Raw genomic sequence first — 24404 nt, forward strand, 5'->3', positions numbered from 1 at the left:
CGGTAGGGCACTGATCAGTAGAGGAACCACCTGAAAGCCTCATCGCTTTTCTTCGACCTCTGCGCCTCACTTACTCTCCGCCTCACTACTAGTAAGTGTGTCTTGGTTCTACTCAACCCCATACGATGGCCGAAGCCAGGGACGACACTATGCCGAACGATGCCGCATACGAGTTCGATTTCACCCTTCCTTATGGGACCGATATAGTGGACGGCGGAAACAACGATGAGCATTACCATGACTCTACAGAGAACGATCACCAACAGCAGATGTCCGATACTACTGAAACCAGCAATAACCTCGATCTACATGACCAAAATAACAGCACTCAGGCCATGAATTACAGCACCTTCGAAAAAGGATTCTCCGATGATGAGGACGCTGGGGAGGCATTCGACCGCACTGGAACGGGCCACCAATCTGGAGAGTCGCTGCCGAAGAGCAAGAAGTCCCCAAGACGATCGGGAGGTTTTTTTGATGATGAGCCCAGTCCAAGCACGAAGAGGCCGCGCCAGTCTCTATTCGGCGGCCCGATTGATGAGAATGAAGAAAGAACATTTGAGGAATACATTATGGACCAAGGCGATGATGCCAATGATCCTAAGCCACCCGGACAAGGTATTCGTTATCGCATGTCTAGCCTTAGCCTCGAACAAAAAGATAAAGAACGTTGCCCTTCAGAGCGCCCGTTCAATCTTGGCTTTGGTCTTGGGTCGTCCGACAGAGGCGGCACGACTCCCAGAGCTTCCCCAGCTCCATCTGAGGAGAGCATCATCATCCCTCCTGATGATAAGGTTAGTGATATACATATAGTAGATCATCTTCTTACCTTGCTTACCTTTTCAGCCAGTATACGGACTTCGCACGAACATCGAGCGAAAGAAAACCTTCACCTACGTCGACACTGACAAATCCGGAAACTTTGACCCCTCCGAAGAAGCCAAGCAGAAAATACTGAAGATGAATAAAGCAAAGGCTGCCAAAGCTGCCGCACAGCAAAAGAAGCAAAAGGGGAAAACACGAGAAGTCAAGGAACACGTCATGAAGCTCATCGTCAAGCTCCACTTCAAAGCCTTCGGCAACGTGCGCAACTGTACTAACGATGAGGAAAATTGGCCTGACGGCTGGTCTGAAGCGGACTCTGATTACGAGCGCGAAGCTCAAGAGTATCGTAACTTTTACCGCCGGAACACACCTAGTCGACAGACACAGATACCTGTTGAGGATCCTCAGGGCGATGTAGACGATCTGACCGGCTATCCTGCAGCACGCGGCTGCAGGCATTGTCGCAAGCACAAACAAGATTGCTCTATGACCGGAGGTGGCACATACCCCTGCGACGAGTGCTTAGAAGACGACTGCGAATGCGAGCCCATTATCCCTACCACCATCAAAGGCCACTGTAAGCAATGCGTTGAAGACGGGCAGGAATTCTGCTCTTTCGGAGATGATCCCGACCAAGCTGTCTGCGACCACTGCGCTGAGAGCGAATTCATCTGTGAAGCGCTGCCACCCGACGGGTACAAGACTGATAGGATCAATATTTATGAAATCATTGGTGGCAGGGATAGACAGTATGTGCAGTGTACAGTATGTCGGCAAGAAAAGAAGAGGTGTAGTCTCAAGAAGAAGACCGATATGCCGCCGTGCAAGTACTGCAAAAAACACAACATTGGCTGCACATTTTTCGATCTGCCGAAGCAACCCGATGGAATGAAGACAATGGCTAGGAAGGGGAAGGGAAAAGTATTAGGTCCTACAGAGGGTGATGCTCCGGAGGTAGCAATCCCTGGTTCCGATTATTTCACCGCCGAAGACCTCGCAGATATGGAAATGAGAGACAACGACGTCATCTCTCGTGAGGTCACCCCAGAAATGGAGATGGAGGATGCCGAGGGACATAAAGGAGTGCTCGTCAAAATCCAAACTTCCTTTGCGCATCCGATCCAATTCAGTAGCGAATCAGCCACAGCCGCAGAGTGCAATTTCTGTGAGATGCCTCTCTTTGGAATGGTCGGACACTTTGAGAAGACAGTCCACGTCATCAAATGGGACAACGGACTGGGTTACTCAGAGCTTGGAGCCGGACATCGCGAGGAGAATGGCCCAACAAACCTATGTTGGGAGTGTACTATGGGCCGCGCCCAAATCACTCTTTGCGAAGGCCACCAACTTGAGAAGATGTACGAAGCACAGGAAGCATTGGATTTCGATGTCGCCGCCGAAGACCTTATGGTCACCCCGACCCATACTCCTGAGATGAGATTCCAGCTTCAACGCTGGTGTTCCATGTGTTTCAGCACTGCTTCATACAGATGCTGTAACGCACAGCCGTCTCTCTTGTTTACGTTAGGCGCAGAAGAGGAATTAATGGACGGCTGTGGCCTTAATCTCTGCGAGGGTTGTGCGGTTAGGTTCACCGAGGAATTTGGAAGCAATTGTGATGCGATGGCGACAGCGATGGAGAATGAGCCGAAGCAGACCGAAGACGATGATGTTCCGGCGGCCGCGAGGGCAGACGTGGGATTCTTGATCAAAGATGGGTTATTGATGAGGAACATAGAGAATGCGATGGCTGCCGGACAGTGAGAAGGGATTGGAATTGAGGTGGACACGACATTAGCATGTCACTATCATGGCAAGCAAGTGGAGATTGGAACGGAGTGAAATGAAAGCGATTGCGCAGTGTCAAGTAGTTTCTTACATCGACTGCACACTTCTTTCAAGTCGACATGGAGGTAATGAGCTTTGGATGCGTTTTGGATATGGTGCGCTTATTACACAAATTTACATTTTTCTCATTTCAAAGTTAACACAACATAAAGTCTTCCAGCTAATGACTTCCAGATGACCGTTAGAGACTAGCGGTGGGGCTGACTAAACAGGCAAAGCTCAGCTTACCCCCACTTCTACCCATCCGCCGTCACTCCTTCTCACTCTACATCTTGACATCCCTCCTATCCGTCTCTCCTGTACGAGTTTTTCTTTGCCGCGCAACATAACCTGTATCGATACTTGACCCATACAGTTTGTGGATTTTTTTCCTTCACTCGATTATGGCATGGAAAGCTGGGAATTGAATTATGCAATTTTGCTTGCTGATACCATATTGCTAGCCTAACGTTCAATATTCGAAACCCGCAGCCTTGGTCTCCTCAAATTCGGTCTCATAGGGCGCCTCGGCCTGTGGGGTAATCCTCGCCAAATGCCTTCGCGCACCGTCATCCCAGTCCAAAAGCGCTGAATGCGCAGTAACCCGGTTGTCCCACACTACAACAGTCTTTGGCGCCCATTTCAGGCGCGCTTGAAAGTCCTGGCCCTTGGCAATGTGATCATATAGGAAGTTGAGCAGGAAATCGCTTTCCTCCTTTTTGTAACCAACGATGCGACGGCTGAATTGGGGGTTCACGAAAATTGCCTTCTCGCCAGTTGCAGGGTGTGTGCGAACGAGTGGGTGGATCGAGGTCACTGGCTCGCGGCGGACGATGCCGCCTCGGGCTCGGGAGCCTTCTGCTTGTTCGACACCTGAAATTCCTGTTAGTAGAGCTTCAGAGTATTGGAAAGTAGATGCGTACCAGAGTGCACAACCTTCAACCCGTGCAGTCTCTTCCTAAACTCCGGACTCAGTCTCCTGTACGCCGCTGCCTGGTTGACAAAGAGTGTGTCACCCCCCGAAGCCGGACCGTCCAAAAGATACAGAAATGTGGTCCCCGGTGGTTGCTTCTCGTACGTTACATCTGAGTGCCAGGTAACCGAGTTGGTGCGCTCTTCGAAGAAGTCGCGAACGGATGTGTCGTCTGTCCCGCGGTGCACAAGGTGGACTTCAGGATAGCCTTCTGGGGCTCCAGATGTGGGGTGCATATGGTGGCGACCGAAGTAGCCACCAATGTTGAGAGCATCCTTGATATGAAGATCTGCGAAGTCTTGGTCACGGAATGCTACGACTTTCTTCTGGGCGACGAAGAGTGCGAGCTCGTCTTTGCCGGCATCCGTTAGTTGGCTGAGCTGAACACCGTGGACTTCAGCACCGATGTTTGCGGTCAAGTCGGCAACTTCAGCGTCTTTCAAAAGGTTGGGGAAAGATGGATCTGCGTTTTTGCCATGCTCGACATGCTCGAAGGGCTCAAGTGGAGGGTATCTGAGGCAACAATCAGTCCGAGTATGTCCCGAGAGCCTGAGCGTACTTACACTCCAGTCTCCTTCTCATTGTCCCATGTTGGCAGATAGTTCGGATATTTTGTAGGAGCATGCTTCTCGGTGCCTCTCAATTCGAGTTCTTTCTTAAAGACCTTAGGGCCACCGAACGCCGCGTCCTTGTACTGACCAACACCCGAGTACTTGACTTCGGGCAGCTGTACAGCTGGAGCTATATCTACTAGAGCGGGGGCCATTATGAGGTTCTTGTGGTGTACGATGGTTTTCCTTTGTCGCGTATCAATAACGAGCATTCAACGCCATCCCATCGACCCCAGACACGCTTCTTATATCCATCTAGCACATTCTATCATCCGATGATCGGCGGACGTCATACTCGCGGGTTTAGCAGCAGGCCTACAACGTGCAAAGAGACCCCGCTCTCCGGGTTTGGTAGCGATGTTTGCGACCACTGGTGATAGCCTCGCGATGCTACCCCTCCCGTGGAAACCCCAGCGAAGGCAAGTACCGTGGTATATCCGGTTCAATCAGGACCAGATCAGATGGCATCAGACCTGCATGTAATTGCTTCATGCGTTCTTATCGCGGCTTGGCCACCAGATGGGGTATGGGTCTTGAAGGCCTACGACATCCAAGGTAACCGCATAACAGCACCCGACGCACACGCTGTGCTCCGCTATTATCAATACGCCGCCAAACTTGCGTCAGAGTAAAGCCCGAGCCGTCGCATGCGGCAATGATGGGGGCAATGTTCCACGTTGATGTCGTTAACTTCCTGGCCAATCACGCAATTCCTCATCAAGTTCGCTTGTAACGAATCAGCCTCAGGCATTCAGGACGCGTCCTCGTGCTCCGCGACGCATCATCCCACCTTTATTTTGCGTGCTCGTGAAGCCCCGGTAAGTTTGCATTATTTGTGACAATATTAACATATTCTCCCACGATACCCTCGCGTGCACCGAAAAACGGTGGCACCGCGGCGCTGTTATGGGGATTTGGTAACCACCATTGCGACATGCGACAGTAGTAATGTGACGTACTCCTTTAAAGATTTTTCTACACACTGAGAACTCTGATTAAGGAGAACTCCAGGGGCTCACGGCTGCCTTAAATAGAGATGGCGGATCGCCCACCAAGACCGTCCCAAGACGACCAAGAGCCGCTCTTGAACCAGTGGCGCAGCATGTCAAGCACTAATCCCACAGCTGCCAACCCTACTGGCTACCCGTCTACCATTGGCAAATCCGAGTTCGATGTTGCTGGCAGCAGTGCTAGTAACAGCGATACTGAAGTCAACAAGTCTGGTTTCAAGGGACGAGGCCAAAAAGGGCTTACGTTTGCTACACGAGGTGTCGGGAAGGATCATTACAGGCCTGTTGACAGTTATGAGGGACTTCATCGGTACGATCCGGATTTTGAGTGGGAGCCGGAGGAAGAGAAGCGAGTCGTACGCAAGGTATGAAGTACCGAGTCGTGTGGTTCTGAAAGCATTTCTAACAAACATGAGATAGATCGATAAGCGCATCTGTACCTTCGTCTGCTTGATGTTCTTCGCCTTACAACTTGATCGCGGAAACATCTCGCAGGCTTTGAGCGATAACATGCTGGGCGATCTTAAGCTCAATACCAACGACTACAACTATGGCCAAACTATCTTCTTCGTCAGCTTTCTGGCCGCCGAACTACCATCGCAGCTTATCAGCAAGAAGCTCGGCCCTGATAACTGGATTCCCATCCAGATGGTGTCCTGGAGTTTAGTCGCTAGCATGCAGGCTTTCATGAGCGGCCGTAATTCTTTCTACGCATGCCGTGCACTTTTGGGATTAATCGAGGGCGGCTTCATCCCCGACAACATCCTCTATCTGAGCTATTTCTACACCGGTTGGGAACTACCAGCACGACTGAGTTGGTTCTGGGTATCCTATCAGTCAACCCAAATCATCTCAGCATTCTTCGCGTTTGGCCTTTTGCGCCTTCGTGGCCACAATGGCATGGAAGGCTGGCGCTGGCTCTTTGCTCTCGAGGGGATGTTGACGGGCCTCATTGGTATTACGGCATGGTTCTACTTACCACCCAGTCCGACGCAGACAGCTGCCCACAGTAAATGGAACATCTTTCGAGGGAAGGATGGCTGGTTCAATGAAAGAGAGGAAAAGATCATGGTGAACCGCATTCTCAGAGATGATCCATCGAAGGGAGATATGCATAACCGCCAGGGTCTGAGTCTCTCCATGCTGTGGGAGTGTCTCAAGGATTACCACATGTGGCCGATCTATTTGATTGGCTTGTCGTGGACGATCCCGAACTCGCCCATAGCCTCCTACCTCACACTCCAGCTCAAATCGCTAGGCTTCACCACTTTCGACACCAATCTGCTTACAGTAAGCTCCTCTTATACCTCCATATGGACCATATGCTAACACGCACAGATCCCCGCATACGTTCTTTTCATCGTCCAACTCCTCTTCTGGACCTGGGTTTCCGAGAAGCTCAACGAGCGCTTTCTCGTCGGTCTACTCTCACAAGTTTGGGCCCTCCCCCTCCTCATCGCGGTCGAATTACTCCCCACCCACGCCTCACCCTGGGCCCGCTGGGTTCTCTCTACGCTCCTTGTTGGGCATCCTTACATCCACGCCATCCTCGTTGCCATCACATCGCGCAATGCGGGCGCCGTGCGCACGCGTACTGTTGCTTCTGCACTATACAACATGTGCGTCCAGGCGAGCAGTATCATCAGTCAAAACATCTACAGAAATGACGACAAGCCGCTATATAGACGAGGCAACAAGATTCTCATTGCGATATGTGCTTATAACTTCGCACTGTTTATTGGGGCAAAACTTTACTATGTTTCGGTGAACAAGAAGAGAGAAGGTCTGTGGAACAGCATGAGTAACGACGAGAAAGAGACGTATCTGGAGACTACGCAGGATAAGGGTAATAAGCGGCTTGACTTCCGCTTTGCACACTAAAGTATTGCGGACGCCACTCGCTTTTTAGATTATCCTTTCTACTTAGTATGTCCTGGGGCTTTCTCTTTTATACAGATCTGAAACTAGTTGAAACGCATATAGATCCATTCAAGATTAGACTATTACGGGACGGAGAATAAGTGTAATGATACCACTTCAACACGATATCCTATGCATGTGTGAAACATTGGTTTAGAAATATCAGCCACTGCATCTACACGCAAGCTCATCATCTACCAAGGCAGTTCCTCTCCATTCCGATGATAAAACATGCCCGTGCTCTCTAGGCCTTTCCCCATGAACACCCCCCAAAGCTCACTAGCCGCGACCTCCGGCTCGACTGCACCCTGAACCTCCTGACCAACACCTTTCTTCCAGGTCTTGAAGATATTTGTCTTCACCTAGATACGGTCAGTATAGATCGCACGTGCAAATCCTTCGATAACGTAAACTCACAATCCCCGGGTGCAGCAAAAGCACTGGTACCTTTTCCTCTTTCAAATCCACGGCCATGCTCTTGAATAAGCTGTTCACCGCAGCTTTAGAGGCTCGATACGAGTACGCGCCGCCCGACGAATTGTCACCCATGCTGCCGACGCGCGAGGATATTACGGCAATCCGAGGTTGAGGCGAGAGGATGATGTTGGGGAGCAGAGCCTGAGTCAGAAGGAGTGGGCCGAATGTGTTTACTGCGAAAGTCTTGGTGAAGTTGGTTATGTCGACGGTTTCTAGCGTGTCGCTTTCGGGAGGCGACGCTATGCCTACAGGTGAGTTTTAGCACATGGTGCGTGTGTGATACAACGACCTAACAGCTCGAGATAAAGAGATTTAGGCAATGTACCTGCGACATTCAGAAGCATATCGATCCGCTGATTGCCCACTTGTTGCTTGAAGCTTTGGATATCTTCAGGTGACGCGATGTCAAGCTTGATGCTTTCGCATCCTAACTTCTTGATTGGGTCACCGATTTCGATGTCGGCTGCTATGACTTTGTAGCCCTGCGCATGATTGAGTACAGGACTTGGTGACAGCGAAGCATCGAGGTTGTTCATACCTCATTTACCAGGATTTGGGCAAGCGCATTGCCGATCCCGCTGTTGGCGCCCGTAATGACTGCTGTCGGCATATTGTGTGGCTTCTTTCGTGATTTTACGAATGATTGGGACTTTGGTGACAAGAAGTACTGGAGCGCGTTGGTAGTTTAGTAATCGCTAGCTCGCAAGTGACGTCTATCCGTGTCCTCCGAACCAACGGTATCGACCGCCTTATTTGATGTTGACAAATCCAACTACGCCCGACGTACGATGGGATGGAATTCGCGATATCTGTTCAAACTACCGATTTTTTTAATAATAGAACGAATTGGGAACAAATGGCTAGGGAGGGACCCGATACGCCCTTACTTGTTCTGGTTAGTCTCATAGTCTGCATATCCATCGGGCGCTCGACAACTTCTACGCCAAATACACAGTCACACTATCGACTACTCAATTACTACAAAGCCAAACTGCGATTGCATTTACTATACCATCCATCCACCATGGAAAGCGCATGTCCTCTACTCCGATTGCCCCGAGAATTGCGCAATATAACCCATGCGACCAGGTAAGATAGTTTTCATAGTTGAATGAGCTCTGCTCATCGTTTTCAGACTTTCTACCGAAAAATTGCGTGGTCAACAAACAACTACCAGAAAGCCAAACGTAGAGGAATTTGGCGGCCTTTTCGTTTATGACAATGAAGCATCTGCTCCTAATATATTCTAGTGTGGCCTCCTGGTATTCGCGGCCGATTCGAAGCTATATTACGTTGGAAAAACCTCGGCATTGTTCTTCTGGGTGGTTGCAAGGACGACCGGATTGCACGCCGCTTCGTGAACCTGACCGTCGACATTCATGATTTCGACAGTTTGCGTGCATCTCAGAGCGACTCGTTATTGTGAGGCAGCGAACTCGGAGGCTGTCGCGGGATTTGGAAGGATCAGTTGGATGCACGATTGGCTCGAAGGTTAGATGGAGGCAGAGTCGATCAAGGGAGACTCCCTTGAGATGATCGTCACACTCTCAGTACTAATAGTTCAAATACGACAAAGAAAAGTCTGAAAGGTCTTAAGGTCAAATCTGTTGAATTTTCGAATTACATGTCATGCTTAATTCCACGCTCTAGAACCCCTCAAGGTTCTATCAGCTCGCCCGTCTGTGAACTAGTCAGTAGCGCTGCATTGGCCTAGAAGCCGAAACCCACCTCATCACCAGTCTACTCGCAAAGTATGTCTTCCATCACCTCTACTGACTCCAGAGGAGCTTCATGACCCTCACCTTCATCACCTTCGAGGACCTCCATAGAATCAATACGTTCCGTGACCTTCTGCTTCGGCCAATGATTGTCCACGAAGTGCTTGCGCATCAACTTCTGCTTATTCCGAATGGTCTTGCCACAGATCTTGCACTCCCTACCCTTCGATTCAATGAGAAATGCACTCCAGATATCCTTCATGACCTTGGCATCCATCGGACCGATCAATGCCACGACGTCATCTTTTACTTCGTCCCAGGTGCACAATAGAGTGCGCAGCAGTCCATTCTCAGTGAAGCTGAGCTTATACGTGTCATCGAATTCTCCAGCCTCGGGGTCGATTTCGCCGTTTAGCATCAGATCTAGCGCTTTGAGCATGGCGCAATTGAATTCGCTCTGCTTTCGCTCGCCGGCAAGCTCGGTTGTGAACCACGCTTTGAGCAAGGGAAGTTTTCGTAGCATCGAGATGTAATTGTCATATGTGATAGTGGAGTAAGTGCCGAGCACAGACGTCTTTGTGGCGAAGCTCATCATCGGGCAGAAGGGCGGGATGCACAGGCACTCCCCTTCATTTTGCACGAAGATGATGCCGCCCTCGAGTTCGTGAGTAACATCTAGCTTGGCTTTGTCGAAATCCTCGCTGAAGCTTTCGTACGCCATCTGGAGGGCATTGAGATTGTGATCCGTAGGTGGCCAGATGGCCCAGACAACCGAGCCGGACAATAGCGTGGCAGTTGTGGTACCTTCATTGTTGTGCTGGAGCGGCAGCAGAGTGTTACAAGGCAGAATGGTGCACATTGCCGTTGAAGTGTAGAGGAAGTTTTCTGGCTGCACAAACCCATCGATGCACATGTCTTCCAGGGTATCACTCTGAAAGGCCACGGCATAACCTGTATCTTCCATGCCCGTATCGGGGTTGGTGATGTTGTTGATGATATTCAAGCTAACGTCTTCAGTAGCTTGGGCCGCGTCTTCTGCTGTACTAGATGGTGCAAAGTAGACCGGCCGGTTGCCGAAGTACTCGCGCGTCATTGGCAGATCGTGCAGACATATCTTTTGTAGTTCCTGGATTGAGGGTAGTTGGGCATCGAACGGTGATATATCCTTGCCGAGCTGAGGGAACTGGTTTTCAAGCTCGCCAAATCGTTGTTTTGTGATTAAAGAGGGGTTGGATTGGTAAGGTCCAACCCTGCCGGTATCGAGAAGTGAGGTCAAGAAGGTCGCATGTTCGGAGCCAGAGTCGTCTAGCGCTGTGCGCACAGCGACCAGTGTTGTCATCGTGCAGTCAACTGGGTAGAGTTGAAAGTCGGCGATTTAATTGAGTGAATATGAAGAGAAGGGGAGAAACTTGAGTTGAGGGTTCTGGGTCTGAATAGTCGAGGCGGAAGTATCGCGCTCAATGCGGTTTAGCGCCCGTTGCACGGCAATGTACAGTAAGTGAAGTCGACTTGAGCGTTAGTATAGAAGCAAAAGAAACTTATCAAGGCAATCTTGATTCAAACCTAGTAAATGCAGGAAGTCAAACTTCTCTTGTGCTATGCCTACACAATAGCTCGATTGCACAATGTCCAGATATCTTGGTGGGGCCAAGATACTTTATGCCGTGAAAGATACAATTGAGAAGATGATTAGGTCGACGAGAAGTGTGGTATGCATAGTTGAATAGGACAAGAATCTAACGGGTATAGCTCACCTTTGTCATACTAGTCCAAGTGGCAAGCGTTTTGTTGTCGATCACTAGACTGAAATATCAAGTTAGTGAGATAGTATCATCACTTGTTATTGATGCCATCTAGGGTAATATCCCGCAAAAGAATATTCATCGGACGACACTTGAGCCATGGATTGAACCGAACGCAAACTCGGAAATCCTCGCGCTTGTAAATCACCCGGTCAATTTGGTAATTGTATCAGGCTCGTTGGTTAGTTAAATATGACACGTGAGGCTCAAGAATTGCGCCCCGCTTCTTTTTTGCTTACAAACCGCTTTAATAACGCATTTTTGTTTACTATATTGTAATCGTTCGAAGCTTGCCCACTACTTCTTCTCAAGGTGTGCACGTTTAGTAGACCTTACCTTTTGAGTAGATGGATCACGATGCATTCTTATACAAGCACAAAGAGACACAAGACTTGAGCAATGAAAGCCCATTCTAACTATCTAATACCAAAAGTGTGCCGCCAAATAATGACTTGGAAAGAAGTACCTCCCCTTATCCTTTCCTCCCATACCTGCACGTGCAATTCTTACTTTAGAGGACATGGGCCTGCACTCCCAGTCCGCCTCCATAAGTTTGCCGTAATGGACATCCACTCTCCTCGCCATTTCATATACGTTGGGCTGAACGCCCCTTCCAACTCATTCCACACAGCTCCATTTTTTACTCATACACGAAGTGAATCATCGTCTGATCCTCCCAAATGCCTTCATCCTGCGCCTTCGCCAGCCATATATGTTGTCCCGCAGCGCCTGCAATGCAAACTATCGTAATATGTAAAAGAAGTCAGAGCCATGAGTTGCAACCACTCGATAGCGGTTGCGCGAGGCGCTTATGCGAAGCCGAAGTACTCGCCGCCAGCAGTCATGGCCATATACAGCGCCTTACGAAGGTCTTCGTAAGACTCGTACTCGGGGAGATCAAGCTCTACAGTGATGTTAGCGGTGGCCAATGATTGACAAGGGCAAGAGTGGGAGACTTACGGTTAAAGCAAGTATGACTGGAAGGGAGACGATCTTTGCTGCCATAATCGCGATGGATATTGAATTTCGAGAAGCCGTTCATGCCTTCGAGTTCCTTGAAGCCGTTGAGTGGCACCTTGCTTGTGCCCGTGACAAACTGCAAAAGTTTCGCCTGCTCTTCTTTCTCGAATGTCCGAACCGCGCGCCAGAACCATTGAATCTGCGGCGATGCAGCGGTGTAGTTGTGGTACTCGGTGTTGTTCTTCCAGTCATCAACGTTAATGTCAGGAAGTCCGGAGATAAGTAACTCGAGTTCTTGCTCGGAGAAGATGGAGACGAGCTCTGCTGGAACAATATCGTGGAAACCCTTCAGGAAGTGCTCGAGCTGTTCTTGGACGGCGCCGGTGAGGCGGTGCTCAGTTATAAGGCGGATGTACTCGTGCTTATTGTCCTCCGTGACAGGGATATTTTGGCCGTTCTCCAGGAGGTCCACGACTTGCATCTCACCGAACGCTTCGACTTCAACTGAGAAGGTCTCCGTAATAATATCAGTGATGTCGTTATTGAGCATCCATTCGAGGGATTTGTAATACTCGAGGTCGAGTGTCTCCATGTCCTTTAGGTTCACCTGCTTGCCCATAATCTGCTTGTACACTGCTCGGCTGAAGTGGCAATCAAGAACGCGGCCTTCGTAGAGTGCCTTGCCGATGATTCGTCCAATGAATTTGTAGAACATGAGATGCTCAGGATTGATAGAGCTCAATCGATTGGGGTGGAAGGTAGTACGATCAGAAGCGACAGGGACGAATAGGGCGTAGTCCGCATTGAACATTTGACGAGAGATGGACTGGAACCACTCGCGAGTAACACCACCAGCGTCCACACCTTCTTCGCCATGAAAGCGAATGCTCAGCTTGCCATATTTCATTTCATCGGCAGACTTGAAGTACAGTGATTTGAAGGAATCCAAAAATACTTGGTCTCGGCGAACGGACAGCTGAAGCGGTGGATGTGCTTGGCGGTCGCCATTACGTGAGTGAAGTTTGCGATTGAAGTAGTTGCGCTTGTTGTCAAACTCAAGAACCTTCGAGTTCTTCACCAATAGAGAGAAAGTACCGCTCATGAGTTTGGGATTCTGGCGAACAAGGTCGTTCAAGATCTTCCGGTGGTCTTCAGTGAAGTTGAAAAACAGGTTCTCCATTTTACTCTCAGGTGGAGGGCTCGAGAGGGCGAACTCCTTCGGAAGCATCTTGGATAAAGGCAATTCCTTCAGAGTGGTGTTCTTGCACACGACCATGAGAGACTCGATAAGTGGAAGCAAGGTCGTGGCAATGTTGAGCATGTTGCCCTGTTGACGAATGGCGGTGAGGCATTCGCTGAGCTTGCTCCAGAGTGGCGCGAAAGCGGTGTCCTCATAGAGTGTGAGAAGAATATCTTCCTTCTGGGCAGGCTCGAGCGCTTCCGCAGCAGCTTCCGGCTTGTCTTTGATATCCCGCGAAGGGTCGAAGAGGTAGTCAAGCGCAGTTAGAGCCCTCAGCAGTTTGGTTTGGTCAGAGCTTGCGGGTGAGAACTTGGCAAGCGCGATGCTTTGAACATCGGTAGGCGACTCTGCATTTGACACTTGAACGGTCAGGCTAGCAATATCCTGGAGAGTTGATCTTGCCAGCTCTTTCGCAATGCCAAGCAATTCTTGACCAAAGACTTCTTTCGCTCCTGGTATGGGTGACAGGTTGCTAATGACCGAAAGGGTCTCTTGGAAAACCTTGCTATTGCATTCGCGAGCGGCTAGAATCTTAGCGACGAGACAAAGGTTGGCCTCGGGGACATCCGGGGGTGTAAGAGATTTATGCTTCTTGTTCTTGTCATCCTCAGATTTGGGATCTTCAGGCTTGGCCGAACTGCCTTCGCCCTCCGTTGGGGCCGTCTCTGGTACTGCTGGCACAGTTGCCATCTCCGTATCCTGGCCTAGTCCTGGAGTATCGACATGCGTGGTTGCAGCGTGGCTTTCAACGTTCTGACCTTCTGTATTAGTTTCACTCTCTTGCTTTGCCTCTTCCGCTGCCATCTCTTTCTCCTTCTTTAGAACCTGCAACGGTGCCGTGATGACTCGAAGGAGCGTAGTCAACTGCTCCATAATAGACGAGCTCTCGACAATGAGCTTTCGGTCTAGTAGAGTCAATAGCGCATTGACGGGATACCTAGTTGCTTTGCTCTCCTTGGCTTTACCCTTGCGGCTGGCGCGGTGCTTGAAGCCAACGCCGGTCTCATGCTCTGTCAGGAAGAACGACCATACGGCAGGGTTCTTCTCGGTCAGCTGAGTGAGCGTGTTCAGGCACTGCTGAACAACCATGAGAGGTGACACGTCGGGGTTGATAGAAAGTGCACCGTTCTTCCGTGACACCTTCGGGGTCTTATCTACAGGTTGTTGTGGCTGTTTGGCTCGAATTGACAGCTGGGCGAAACTTCGCTCAACTGCGTTGACATCGGCGCTGCCGTCTTGTAGAATCGAAAGGAGAATGCTAATGACCTCGGCGCGGTTCTGCCGATTTTCGCAGACGTACCGGAGAATCGAACTAAGGCTTGATTTGGCGCTGCCTTGCTGAGGAATGAACATAAGCCTCAGTAGTGTTGCTACACCCGCCTTGTCAAGCATCTGTACGCAAGGACGAGCCTTCTTCTTCTGTGACGGATCCTCCGCTTGGCCGCGACGATCTCCACGTCGATAACCGTACTCGTTGAACTGGTTCAGTCGGCGATCGCCACCATATGCTCTAGCCTCTGCGGATATCTCGGGTGGAAGTTGTCGCAGTGTATCCTCATCAGTGTCCATGAGCACTGCAGCTCGCAGGTTAGGGTCTAGAGATGCAAGGAAATTCACAGCGTCCATGTCTTCTGCCTGTGGAGCAGCGCCGCCTTGGTTGCGACGGCGGTTCTCTTCACGCTCGCGGCGCCGGCGCTCCTGTGCTTCTTGCGCAAGCAACTCTTCGCGAATCTCATCTGGCAATGCTGCTAAAAACTCCTCATTTATGTCCGTTGGTTGATCTCCAGGTTGGCCAGCGGCTTGCGCTACCTGTGGTTGCGTCTGTGCCTGAGACTGTTGCTGTCGTGCTTGTAGTTGCCGTTGCGCTTGTCGTCGCTCGGAAACCTGTTGCATGAGAACCTCCTCACGAAGCTCTTCTGGTAGAGCGTCGAGATACTCAGTATCAATACCCAAGTCCGTGATGTCATATTCACGGCCCCTGATCGTAGTCATGACTCGAGGTACGGGCGGTTGTGGAGCGAGAGGCTCGACAGGAGTCTCAGACGAAGACTGCTGACTTGCTTCAACACCTTCCATTGCTTGTCCCTCAGAAGCAGTAGCCGGCTCTTCTGTCGTTTCGGCCTCCGTGTTTTGCTCACCAGCTCGGCTGGTAGCCTCGCGTTCTTGTCGCTCACGCTCTTCCTTTTCTTTAGCCTCCTTTTCTTCACGCTCCTTCTGTTCTTTCTTTTCTTGTTCTTCCTTGAGCTTGCGAGCAACTTCAGCTTCTCGCTCTTCTTGTCGCTTCTTAGCTGCCTCCATCGCTGGAGGTACCATGACCTTCAGAATTGAGTTGATGACGCGCTGGCTCTTTTCAATCGCGTTGGGGCCATATAGTATCCTAGCCTCTTCCTGCCAGCGCTGGCTGGTATAAGCCTTCACGAAGGTGACGGCTGAGTGGGGATCTTCCCTAGCAGATCGAGACATGTGAGACTCGCGAACGCGGGCGATCTCACGGCGGAATCCAGAGTCAAATGGAGGAGGGATGCCCATGGGCATGTTGTTAAAAGAGAGATGCAAAGCGCCTCCGTGCTGGTGTATGGTCGGACCATTACTTGACCCCATTGCGTTCAACAAGTTGCTGATAAAAGAGACAGGGCTGTCGTTATTTGATATCCGTGCACCATGTCCTTGGATAGCATGAACCCAGTCACTCATGCCCTCATTCCTGACAGGACCTTCTCGACCAGAGGAGCGACCGCCTCGGTGAAGTAGAGGGTTAATTCCGTCGTCTGTGACTCGTGGTCCAGCACCTGGGCGATGCGCTCGGAAGGTGGGAACGAGGATGCGGTCACCTGGACCGGCAGGAAACATCCACGGGCTAAGGCGGTGAGTGTGACGCACAGCGGGAGGCGCCGGGTCCTCCCACTCCCAGCCACCACCCCAACCTAGGACAGGTATATCCTCGTCCTCGTCTTCCATGCCGGGATCGTATTGAATGTCTTCATCGAGCTCTTCTTCTTCGTCATCTTCATCTAGATATATCAGTAAAATGTGAGACTTTTGCGTGCATGAACGTACCCTCTTCACCCATGTCATCGTCCATAAAGTCCTCAAGGTCTCCGCCCTGTCGGATCTGGTCCAATAGTTGCTGAGGAGGGTCAAGGACAAAGCCAAGAGCACCAGGAGGCATGTTGCCTTCGCCGTTGACACCGCCGGGGAAGTCGCCTTGGTCATCACTCCAATCATCCTCGTGATCGTCGGCCAAGCTCGCGTTTTCGTCGTCACCAGTGACTTCTTCCAGCTGCTCCAATGCATGCATGACATCCTCACCATCCATATCGTCATCACCGTCGTCATCCATATCATCATCATCTTCCTCGTCCTCGTCTTCATCCTCGTCGTCCTCATCTTCGGATTCATCATCAGAGCCCATGCCTTCTCCATCGTCATCTAGCTCGATCTCGACATCAACATCCTCAGGAAGGCCTTCGATTGGGCCCATGCCATCGATGTCCATCTCTAGGATCTCCTCATCTTCATCGGAGATGACGTCGTCGTCACCAATGTCGGCCTCGTCATACTCCATGTCGTCCGCATACGGGTCGTCGTACATCACTTCTTCACCATCCTCATCCTCTGTATCATCTTCTGATTCCGACTCATGTGGAGGCTCGAACATGCCCAAAGTTGAATTGCGGAATAGATCCGGAGTCTCTTCACGTGTGTTATCCACGAGGTCATCATCAGATGCTGTGGAAATTTCGTAGTCTTCGGCGGAGTCCGGTGTAGATGAAGTGTCGTAGTGCATGCTCAGGTCCATCGCCACGTAACACAGCCACTTCAGCGGTTTCAATATGTACTTGACGACGCGCTTAGCGTTGGGGAAGTTGAGGTCGATATCTGAAATGGCTGTCGTCAAGATTGTGATGAAGTTCTTCTCGTACATAATCTTCGCCATCTGCTTAAGATTCGGTGTCAAATCCGCGTTCTGTGTTAGCATCTCCCCATTGGGACGCTGTGACACCATCCGGGAGAAGATATCGGCGATATTCAAGAGTCGCGAGTACTTCATCTCGAGAGGCTCATCTGATACATTGGCGTCTTTGAAAGCCTTCAGCGCATGTTCTAGGACAAATTTGCGCACGAAAAGTAAATCCGACTCATTCTCGGCATAGGGTGACAGCTGGGTTACATCAGTTTTTGATACAGTGTGTTCCCCCGTCTTGTTGCACAAGGAGACTATGACGTCGATTGCACAGTTCGATGTTGCAAGCTTCTTCTTGAATACAAGATCGCCTTCGTGGTTCAAGCTGCCAATCGGGACCAAGTTGTTGAGCAGGTAGTTCAACACACCAGAGCGAGGTTTCGAAGGTGTCACAGTATACGGATCTGCCTTCCTCGAGAAGTTGATGAATTCGATCTTCGTGCGGTTGTAGCTTTGCAGGAGTTCAGCGAGGCATTTGAGGATGAAGCAGCGATAAATGTAAATTGGGTGCGCATCGGCCTTGAACACAGGCTTTTCCACCTTGCTGGGCTCTGCAGGTTCACTAGTGGATGCAGGAGTCGATTCGGGGGCGGTCTGGGAACCTTCTTGCGCTTCTTGTACAGTCTCCGTAGGCTTGGGAGGCTCTGTCTTGTCGTCGATCTCCTTATAAGCCAGCAGCTCACAGAGAAGGTAGTGGATGACTCCATCAGGGTTCTCAATAACCGGTATCTTCAGATCCGTGGTTTTGGTTCGCTCGAGGAAAGGCTGCTTCGGTGCTTCACTGGATTCTTTCGGCAGATCTTCTTCTGCGGGGACATTCGCAGGTCCAGCGGCATCCGCTAACTCTGTTGTCGAGAGCTCACTCTTCTTGAGGACCAGAGTTTGAGGTCGCTGATTTGGGTCGAAACGAGCCAGTTGTAGTTTCTCGTTGGTGACTTCCACAAATATCTCCGGTGCACGGATAGCAAGCGAATACATCTGACGAGTATAACCTGTTGTGTCTGTCTGCCTTCGATCGCGTGACTCAAACATTTGCTGAATCTCGGTGCGCATTATCTGTCGTATCATTGTATCATCTTCGATCATATGGCGGAGAACAATCATGAAGGCGCTCCGCAGACCCTCGTTGGTAATCCCAGCAAGCTGCTTAACCATTAAGAATAAGCGCTGTACGTTGCGCTTCTCTGCGAGGCGTATAGCAATCTTGCGCGTGCGGGTGAGCATGACCAAGACGCGAGTTACCGAGAGGGCCAACGATTCGTCTTTGCTAATGCGTGGCAGCATTTCAATGATAGCATCAAAGAGCTGATTTCTCTCATCCATGCTCACAATAGGTTCTGGTAGCTGGTCGATAGAGGTTTCTTCTTGTGAGTCTTCTGTAGGTGGCGTCCATTGAATCTGGTGTGGGAGTTGATCTTCGGCGAGTAATCGCTCAATGATGAGTAGGACCTGTCCGATCCATGGCGATGAGTCCTCGAGGGACTGATCTGGGAAGATCTTGATAAAGCCCAACAACGTGACAAAGTTGTCTTTCAGCTCTTCCACGATGACATCGTAGAAATCCTTTTCTTGAATCACCAGAGCTAGAAGGTGCGCGGAAGCCGCAATCTTCTTGCTTTGCGAACGGAAGTCGTCTTCGCTCTGTAACGAGATAAGAGACTGGACAAGAGTTGCGCCAATCTCGGTTCGCATCGGGCCTGGCTCAGGAGCTTTCGAAACTGCCGCGGAGACCAAATCTGCCAGCTCAAAGGTGACATCTTCATGGGAGTTAAGTATGTCGAGGGAGCGATCGACGAGATTATGGCGAAGGGTAGACCGTACTTGGTCCAGCTCATCCAAAGCAACGAGTTCTGTTGAGTTTCCAGCGCCCATCCGCTTCTGGTAAGCTAGAGCTTCATGTAGCGTGGAACAGGATTGAGTGGGTTGAGGGAGCTCCGCGTCGGGTATGGGAGTATCTGCTGCAGGTTCCTCAACCTGTTCCGCTACACCCGCGTCCTCCATCTCTACTGAGCGGGTATCTGGTGCCTCAGCCCCCTCCTCGCCCCGATTCACGTCACTAGATGCAATACTGGCACTATCGGCAGGCTCGGGCACAACCACTTCTGCCCGGCTCGGTGACGCAGATGGCGGGCCGCGTGCTTCGATCTCATACTGTGGTATCGGATTTCTAGATGCATGTGGGCGAGCTTGATTTTGACAGTACTCACGTGCAATGTTGAAATTGTCGCAACATCGATATAACGCTTCCTCGGCAAGGCTCTCAGCATACCCGGCCTCTCTCAAGCGCTGCATATGATCCCCATTTCGCGGTGTCCAGGGTTTGATGATGGGTTTGCTGCGCTTCGGGATCTTGTCGATGCTCTTGTAAGCTCCATTCTCACCTTCACATTCGAGCACAGACTTGAGGATGTTGATAGAAGTCTTCACGATCGAAGTAGTTGCTTTGTCGAGTAAGTCAGAGTTCCAGATTGTCGTTATGGGTTTGATAACTGCGTAGCGGAGCTCAACTAGGAACTGCGCGGTGGAGAAATAGTCAGAACGCTCTCTATCACGATCTGGTCGCGTTTGCATAGACGAGGTTTGCTGCGCTTCGCCAATAACTTTGAAGCTGATGATCTGAGCATAGAAAGCCAAAATGATCTTGATGCCCCCAAGCGACAGGTTTAAAAGCCGCTGTGACTCTTCGTTGGTATCTTCAGGCTTCTTTTGGGTAATTTCGAGCGCACGGTCATAGAAATTTCCGAGGATATTTGCAAGCACCTCGAATCCACCCAGATTTCTAAAGGACACAAGCAACAGAGTCAAAGCCTGGGGTCGGTCAAGGTTTGGATCGATCATAAGGTGAGAGAGAGACGTGAGGATGACGATCCAGTATGCGTAGCGATCTTCGGCTGACTCTGATTCTTTAGGTCCCTTGAATTGAAGCTGGTCGACAACTGCTTGAGCTAGTTGGTCTGCAACGACCGTAGCACACTGCCTTTGATATGCCTCAAGACTGCGGCGATACAGTAGGAGCTTGCCGAGTGACTGGAAAAAAGGGGCAATCTCAGTGGGTATCTTGCTCAGCAAGTTTCTCAGAGTTTGCGTATTCTTAAACTGTGCGCTATCTTGGCTCGGGGCAGGAGCCGTGCCTTGAGCTGCTGCTGTATCCACACTCGTAGAACCTTCAGCCGTATCGGATGGTCGGTCGCTGTTCCCAATGCGGAAAACCTGATCCGCTTCATCGTTCCCAAAACCAGAGCTAATGACTCTGGTTTTCTTCTCCCACTCCATAGGCATGTTCCTCTGTAGAAGGATCTCTTCCCAGACACAGCTTCGATGGAGCTTGCCGAGGCTGTCAACAAGGTGTGCGTACATGTCGGCAAGGTTTACCTGGCTAGAGACGTTATGTGCTGACCGTGTACTGTACATTTGGCTCTGGAATGTGTAGGTCATGGCCCCGACGAGAGTGTGCGCAGAAACTAGTGACTTGACGTATTCTGTTCCGTGCTGCAATGTCTCACTATCTTGAGAAGCGCCAGTGCTCGTGAAGGAAGCGAAAAAGGCTTCGTTGCCGGTGTGGTTCAGCAACGGCTCGAGACGGTCGAGGGCTTGCTGTGTCCGCTTGAGCAAGGATGGCACCGCGATGTGCGGCTTTTGCTCGACAAGAACTTGAACAACACGGCCAAACTCCTCGCCCATGCTGCGGCTCTCAGTTGCGTTTGGATCGAGACAAGCAAGACTTGAGATGTCCAAGATAGACTCAACGCCATCCAGTTCAATATACGCGGCGCACATGGCATGGTTTGAGAAGAATCCGGACAGAAAGCGACATAAGACTCGGAGGTATTGGCCGGTCGTTGGTCCTTTAGCGCTGTCTTCCGTCTCGGTCACCTGTTCAAGTGATACTGTCTCATCGAGAGTTTGATTTGCTGCCTGATCATCTGCATCCCGCATCTCGACATCCGTGCCCGCGGAATCGGAAGGCCGAGCGATATTATTATGCGTATGCGGGCCATGAAGCGCGCGACGACCGCCAGCAACTGAGAGCGTCCCAGCGGCATCTTCTGTCCAGAGCTTAGTGCCCACACCCTCCTTCTCAGCCTTGTCCACACAGAGTTGAACAACACGTGCTATCAGCTCGCTGAGGCACGAGAGAACACGCGCCTTCAAAGGGGGATGATGGCGAACTAACTCATCAAAAGAGTTACCGATCAATCCAGGCATCTCTGTATCAGCGTCGAGGGCTTTGATGTGGGCAGGGCTCTCGAATATTTCGAAGAAGCGTTTGAGAGCAATCGAAGACTGAAAAAGCTTCATACCAGCCTCAGCTAAGCAAATTGCGCCGAAGGCGGGAGGCAAAGTTGAGATAGCCTCAGCCACTGGAAGAATTCCTTCGGCGAGAGGCTTTCCAGCCTTTCGCGGTGGATAGGTTTGGGATGCCGGTGTCGTAGAATTCTCCTGGTCGATAGCTACCGCTGTTGACTCCGAGGCTGGCTCTCCAGCTACCGTCTCCAAAAAGGCCTCGCTGAGGCCAGCTTCGGCAATGACCAGATAGCTCGTTGGTTCATTGTGGATGAAGCTCGTAAGGATCGTGACAGCCATGCTCCAGACTGTTGAGCCATAGATCTTTGCATTAGACAGAACGGTATGAAGACCACTCAGCAACTGTGGCGAGTCGATCAGGTTCCGCATCAGACGGTCGAAATTACCACCCGTATGCGACATCATATGATTCAGGAATTTGAACAGCCATCGAAGGCTCTGTTGATGGTAGAAGGGAATTTGGTAATCCGTGAGCTGAGTCTTGTACTCTTTGGGCATGCCTTTGTCCTCTTCGGCGAGCTTCTTCGAAACGTCGACCTCATATGCCATGAGATCAGCGATGATCTCAAGGCCTTTGGCACTAACAAGGGCTGAGAAAGCATCTCGTAAGTTGTATACAAAAGTGTCGAGAAAGTTGAGGATTTTGGGATGATTTCGTTCTGCCCTCTCTGTGCGAAGTTTGAGGACTTCTACAAGGATCTCGAGAAGCCCGGCGGCTACCATGCCTTCACCAGTCCGAGCTTGCGATGTCGGCAGAGTATTTAACAGGGAGAAGAGAGCATCACGCCACTCGTCCTCGACGACATCGTCTGGGTCGCCGCCTTCCACACCAAGTCCGGCTACGAGCTTGCGAACAACGTAGAACAGCACGCCATGGTTGACATTAACGCTCAGAGCCGTACAAATGTCAGGAGACTTGGACTTGTGCTTTGCAAGAGCTTCGAGGGCGTTCAGGGTAAACGTTTGGAGCTCTATGGATATGCCACTCTCGCGGCTACCGGGCGGGTGCACCAACTCAGACAACTGATAGGCGAGTTGAAGACGACGTGGCTCGTCCGCGTCTTGCTGGCCCAATCTTGCATGGAACTCCTTTTCGCCGTGGACGTAGCCCAAATTAGCAATGGCTAGGAGACGGATAGCAACTGCATCATCACGCCCTACGTTTCCTCGAGTGAACATTTTCGCAATCCGAAGCTTATGCAGAAACTCGTAGTGCGCACTTTCGGGTAGGTTCGCGAGTCCCTGCTTGAGAAGCTCATGAATGTCGCTGTTGGTCACCTTGTCTGCTGACAGATCGAAAGTCTTGGGGCCAGCCGCTCCACTGCTAGGCTGTCCGGGTGTGAAGACGGGGGTGCTTGGCGAGTCAGTGGCAGGTGCAGGCTGCGCTTGTCGTGGTGTTCGATTTGGCCCCATGCTGGATGTTCTTCGTATTGGGGTTGGAGTGCTAGGCGCGTCTGCGGATGCCGGCTTGCTGTTGCCGTCTTCGGAGGTAGGTGTCGGCTCATAGTACGAGATAAGCACTCCACCAAACTCCTGCTTTAGTAAAGATTCCGACAGAGAGTACATGCCGACCAGGTCGGAGGGGCTGAGCCTATCCGTGCTGCTCTGTCGATCTCCAAACGCCTTGTCCTTACCTTTTCCAGATGGTGTGCCGAACAAAGGCGCTGCTGTTGTGGGGCCTTTGGAGAAAGGAGCAGACAGCTTCTGGATCCTGTCGAGGTTGATGTTGTAGTGGCTGGAGAGTAAAGATGGATGCAGGGTGGCCGGAGCGAGGCGCGTGCGCGCAGCTTGGTAGCGCTGAGCGAGACGATGGCCCAGGCGAAGCGTCGCCTTCAGCAGCGAGGTGGAAGTGGTATTGAGTAGCTTGTCTAGGCGCTCGCTGCTCGAGTACAGGCTCCGGTTGCCGCAGTTCTCCAAGAGCATTCGAGTGAAGCCCAGGATCAACTCGATCAGTTCCCGGTCACCATCCTGCAGCAGGTGTAGGGTATCCAAGACGGCATCTGTGGTGGTTTGCTCTGAGCTCGTGCTCCCCTCGTCTGTGTCACCTTTCAGTAGTAATCGGCGCTGGAAAGCTTGTGTTTGTGGTCCGTCTACTAGTCCATATTCCTGATTGAACAGTTCAAGGATACGGTCGAAGCGGTTTAGCACAGGTATCCAGTGGTATGCGTCACCGCGGGGAAAGGGCCAGTGCTTTGGAAACGAGGCTAGGTGGGCGGGCAGCTGGTAGAGCGGGATCGATTCGGTCGCCTTGACAAAGTCGGCTATCATTGACGACTGGACCTGTTAGAGGGGCTATGTGTAGTAGGGAGAACACTGCTTACCAGAGTAGACTCATGCCGCAATGTAGCCTGCTTCTTGATTTTCATGGTTGCGCCGGGCGCTCGGAAGGCGAGCCTTTCTCACATGCAAGCCTTGTTGATATGTCTGTCTAGCAAGCTTGGGTGGTTTGTAGAGAGAGTGGGAAGGCTTGTCGAGGCTTCGGTAGTGGTAGAAGCTGGGTTCTTAGGCAGGCCGCGTTTGCCTTTACCGACAGCTCGATAGTTGTAGCGAGGACTACGCCTTTTACAGGTCTTGTAGCTTTTCCGTGTATCTAAGCGCTACCCGTGGGTGTACAGGTCGATGCAGGTGCAGCGAAGTGTGTGGTCGGTTGTGCGGAGGAAGAAGGTTCGGTGGAGAGGCGTGGGTGGGTAAAGTGCTGTCAGAAACCACGGTGCAGGCGTGGATCCGTTACAGCTGGCAGCAAGTCGCTAACACGATGACTAATGCTAAGGG

At 51.1% G+C, this 24404-nt stretch overlaps 6 protein-coding genes across 6 annotated transcripts; 2 read left to right on the forward strand and 4 right to left on the reverse strand.

Annotated features, from left to right (window-relative positions):
• Window positions 1-125: 125 nt before the first annotated feature.
• On the forward strand, window positions 126-2589 carry K460DRAFT_351845 (uncharacterized protein; the record flags this gene model as incomplete). Its single annotated transcript, XM_040931594.1, has 2 exons — window positions 126-794; window positions 847-2589. The coding sequence occupies 2 exons, from the start codon at window positions 126-128 to the stop codon at window positions 2587-2589; spliced, it is 2412 nt and encodes an 803-aa protein (XP_040794551.1).
• Window positions 2590-2946: 357 nt separating this feature from the next.
• Window positions 2947-4391, reverse strand: K460DRAFT_413473 (TauD-domain-containing protein; the record flags this gene model as incomplete). Its single annotated transcript, XM_040937611.1, has 3 exons — window positions 2947-3525; window positions 3576-4138; window positions 4189-4391. 3 exons carry the CDS (start codon window positions 4389-4391, stop codon window positions 3125-3127), a joined length of 1167 nt encoding a protein of 388 aa, XP_040794552.1. The 3' UTR covers window positions 2947-3124.
• Window positions 4392-5392: 1001 nt separating this feature from the next.
• K460DRAFT_299632 (MFS general substrate transporter) lies at window positions 5393-7258 on the forward strand. The gene is made up of 3 exons (XM_040929806.1): window positions 5393-5611; window positions 5667-6536; window positions 6585-7258. The coding sequence occupies exons 2-3, from the start codon at window positions 5700-5702 to the stop codon at window positions 7125-7127; spliced, it is 1380 nt and encodes a 459-aa protein (XP_040794553.1). The 5' UTR covers window positions 5393-5611; window positions 5667-5699; the 3' UTR covers window positions 7128-7258.
• K460DRAFT_325469 (NAD(P)-binding protein) lies at window positions 7254-8260 on the reverse strand. Its single transcript, XM_040930591.1, has 4 exons — window positions 8182-8260; window positions 7969-8125; window positions 7584-7888; window positions 7254-7528 (listed from the first exon to the last, which is right to left on the reverse strand). Exons 1-4 carry the CDS (start codon window positions 8251-8253, stop codon window positions 7361-7363), a joined length of 702 nt encoding a protein of 233 aa, XP_040794554.1. The 5' UTR covers window positions 8254-8260; the 3' UTR covers window positions 7254-7360.
• Window positions 8261-9242: 982 nt separating this feature from the next.
• K460DRAFT_362764 (uncharacterized protein) lies at window positions 9243-10107 on the reverse strand. Its single transcript, XM_040932699.1, has one exon. The coding sequence runs from the start codon at window positions 10080-10082 to the stop codon at window positions 9384-9386; it is 699 nt and encodes a 232-aa protein (XP_040794555.1). The 5' UTR covers window positions 10083-10107; the 3' UTR covers window positions 9243-9383.
• A 1865-nt stretch (window positions 10108-11972) lies between these two features.
• K460DRAFT_401991 (uncharacterized protein) lies at window positions 11973-23998 on the reverse strand (the record flags this gene model as incomplete). Its single annotated transcript, XM_040936485.1, has 4 exons — window positions 11973-12067; window positions 12124-16374; window positions 16421-23906; window positions 23954-23998. 4 exons carry the CDS (start codon window positions 23996-23998, stop codon window positions 11973-11975), a joined length of 11877 nt encoding a protein of 3958 aa, XP_040794556.1.
• Window positions 23999-24404: the final 406 nt, after the last annotated feature.

The sequence above is a fragment of the Cucurbitaria berberidis genome, assembly GCF_010015615.1.
Source record: "Cucurbitaria berberidis CBS 394.84 unplaced genomic scaffold K460scaffold_1, whole genome shotgun sequence".
Taxonomy (NCBI): domain Eukaryota; kingdom Fungi; phylum Ascomycota; class Dothideomycetes; order Pleosporales; family Cucurbitariaceae; genus Cucurbitaria; species Cucurbitaria berberidis.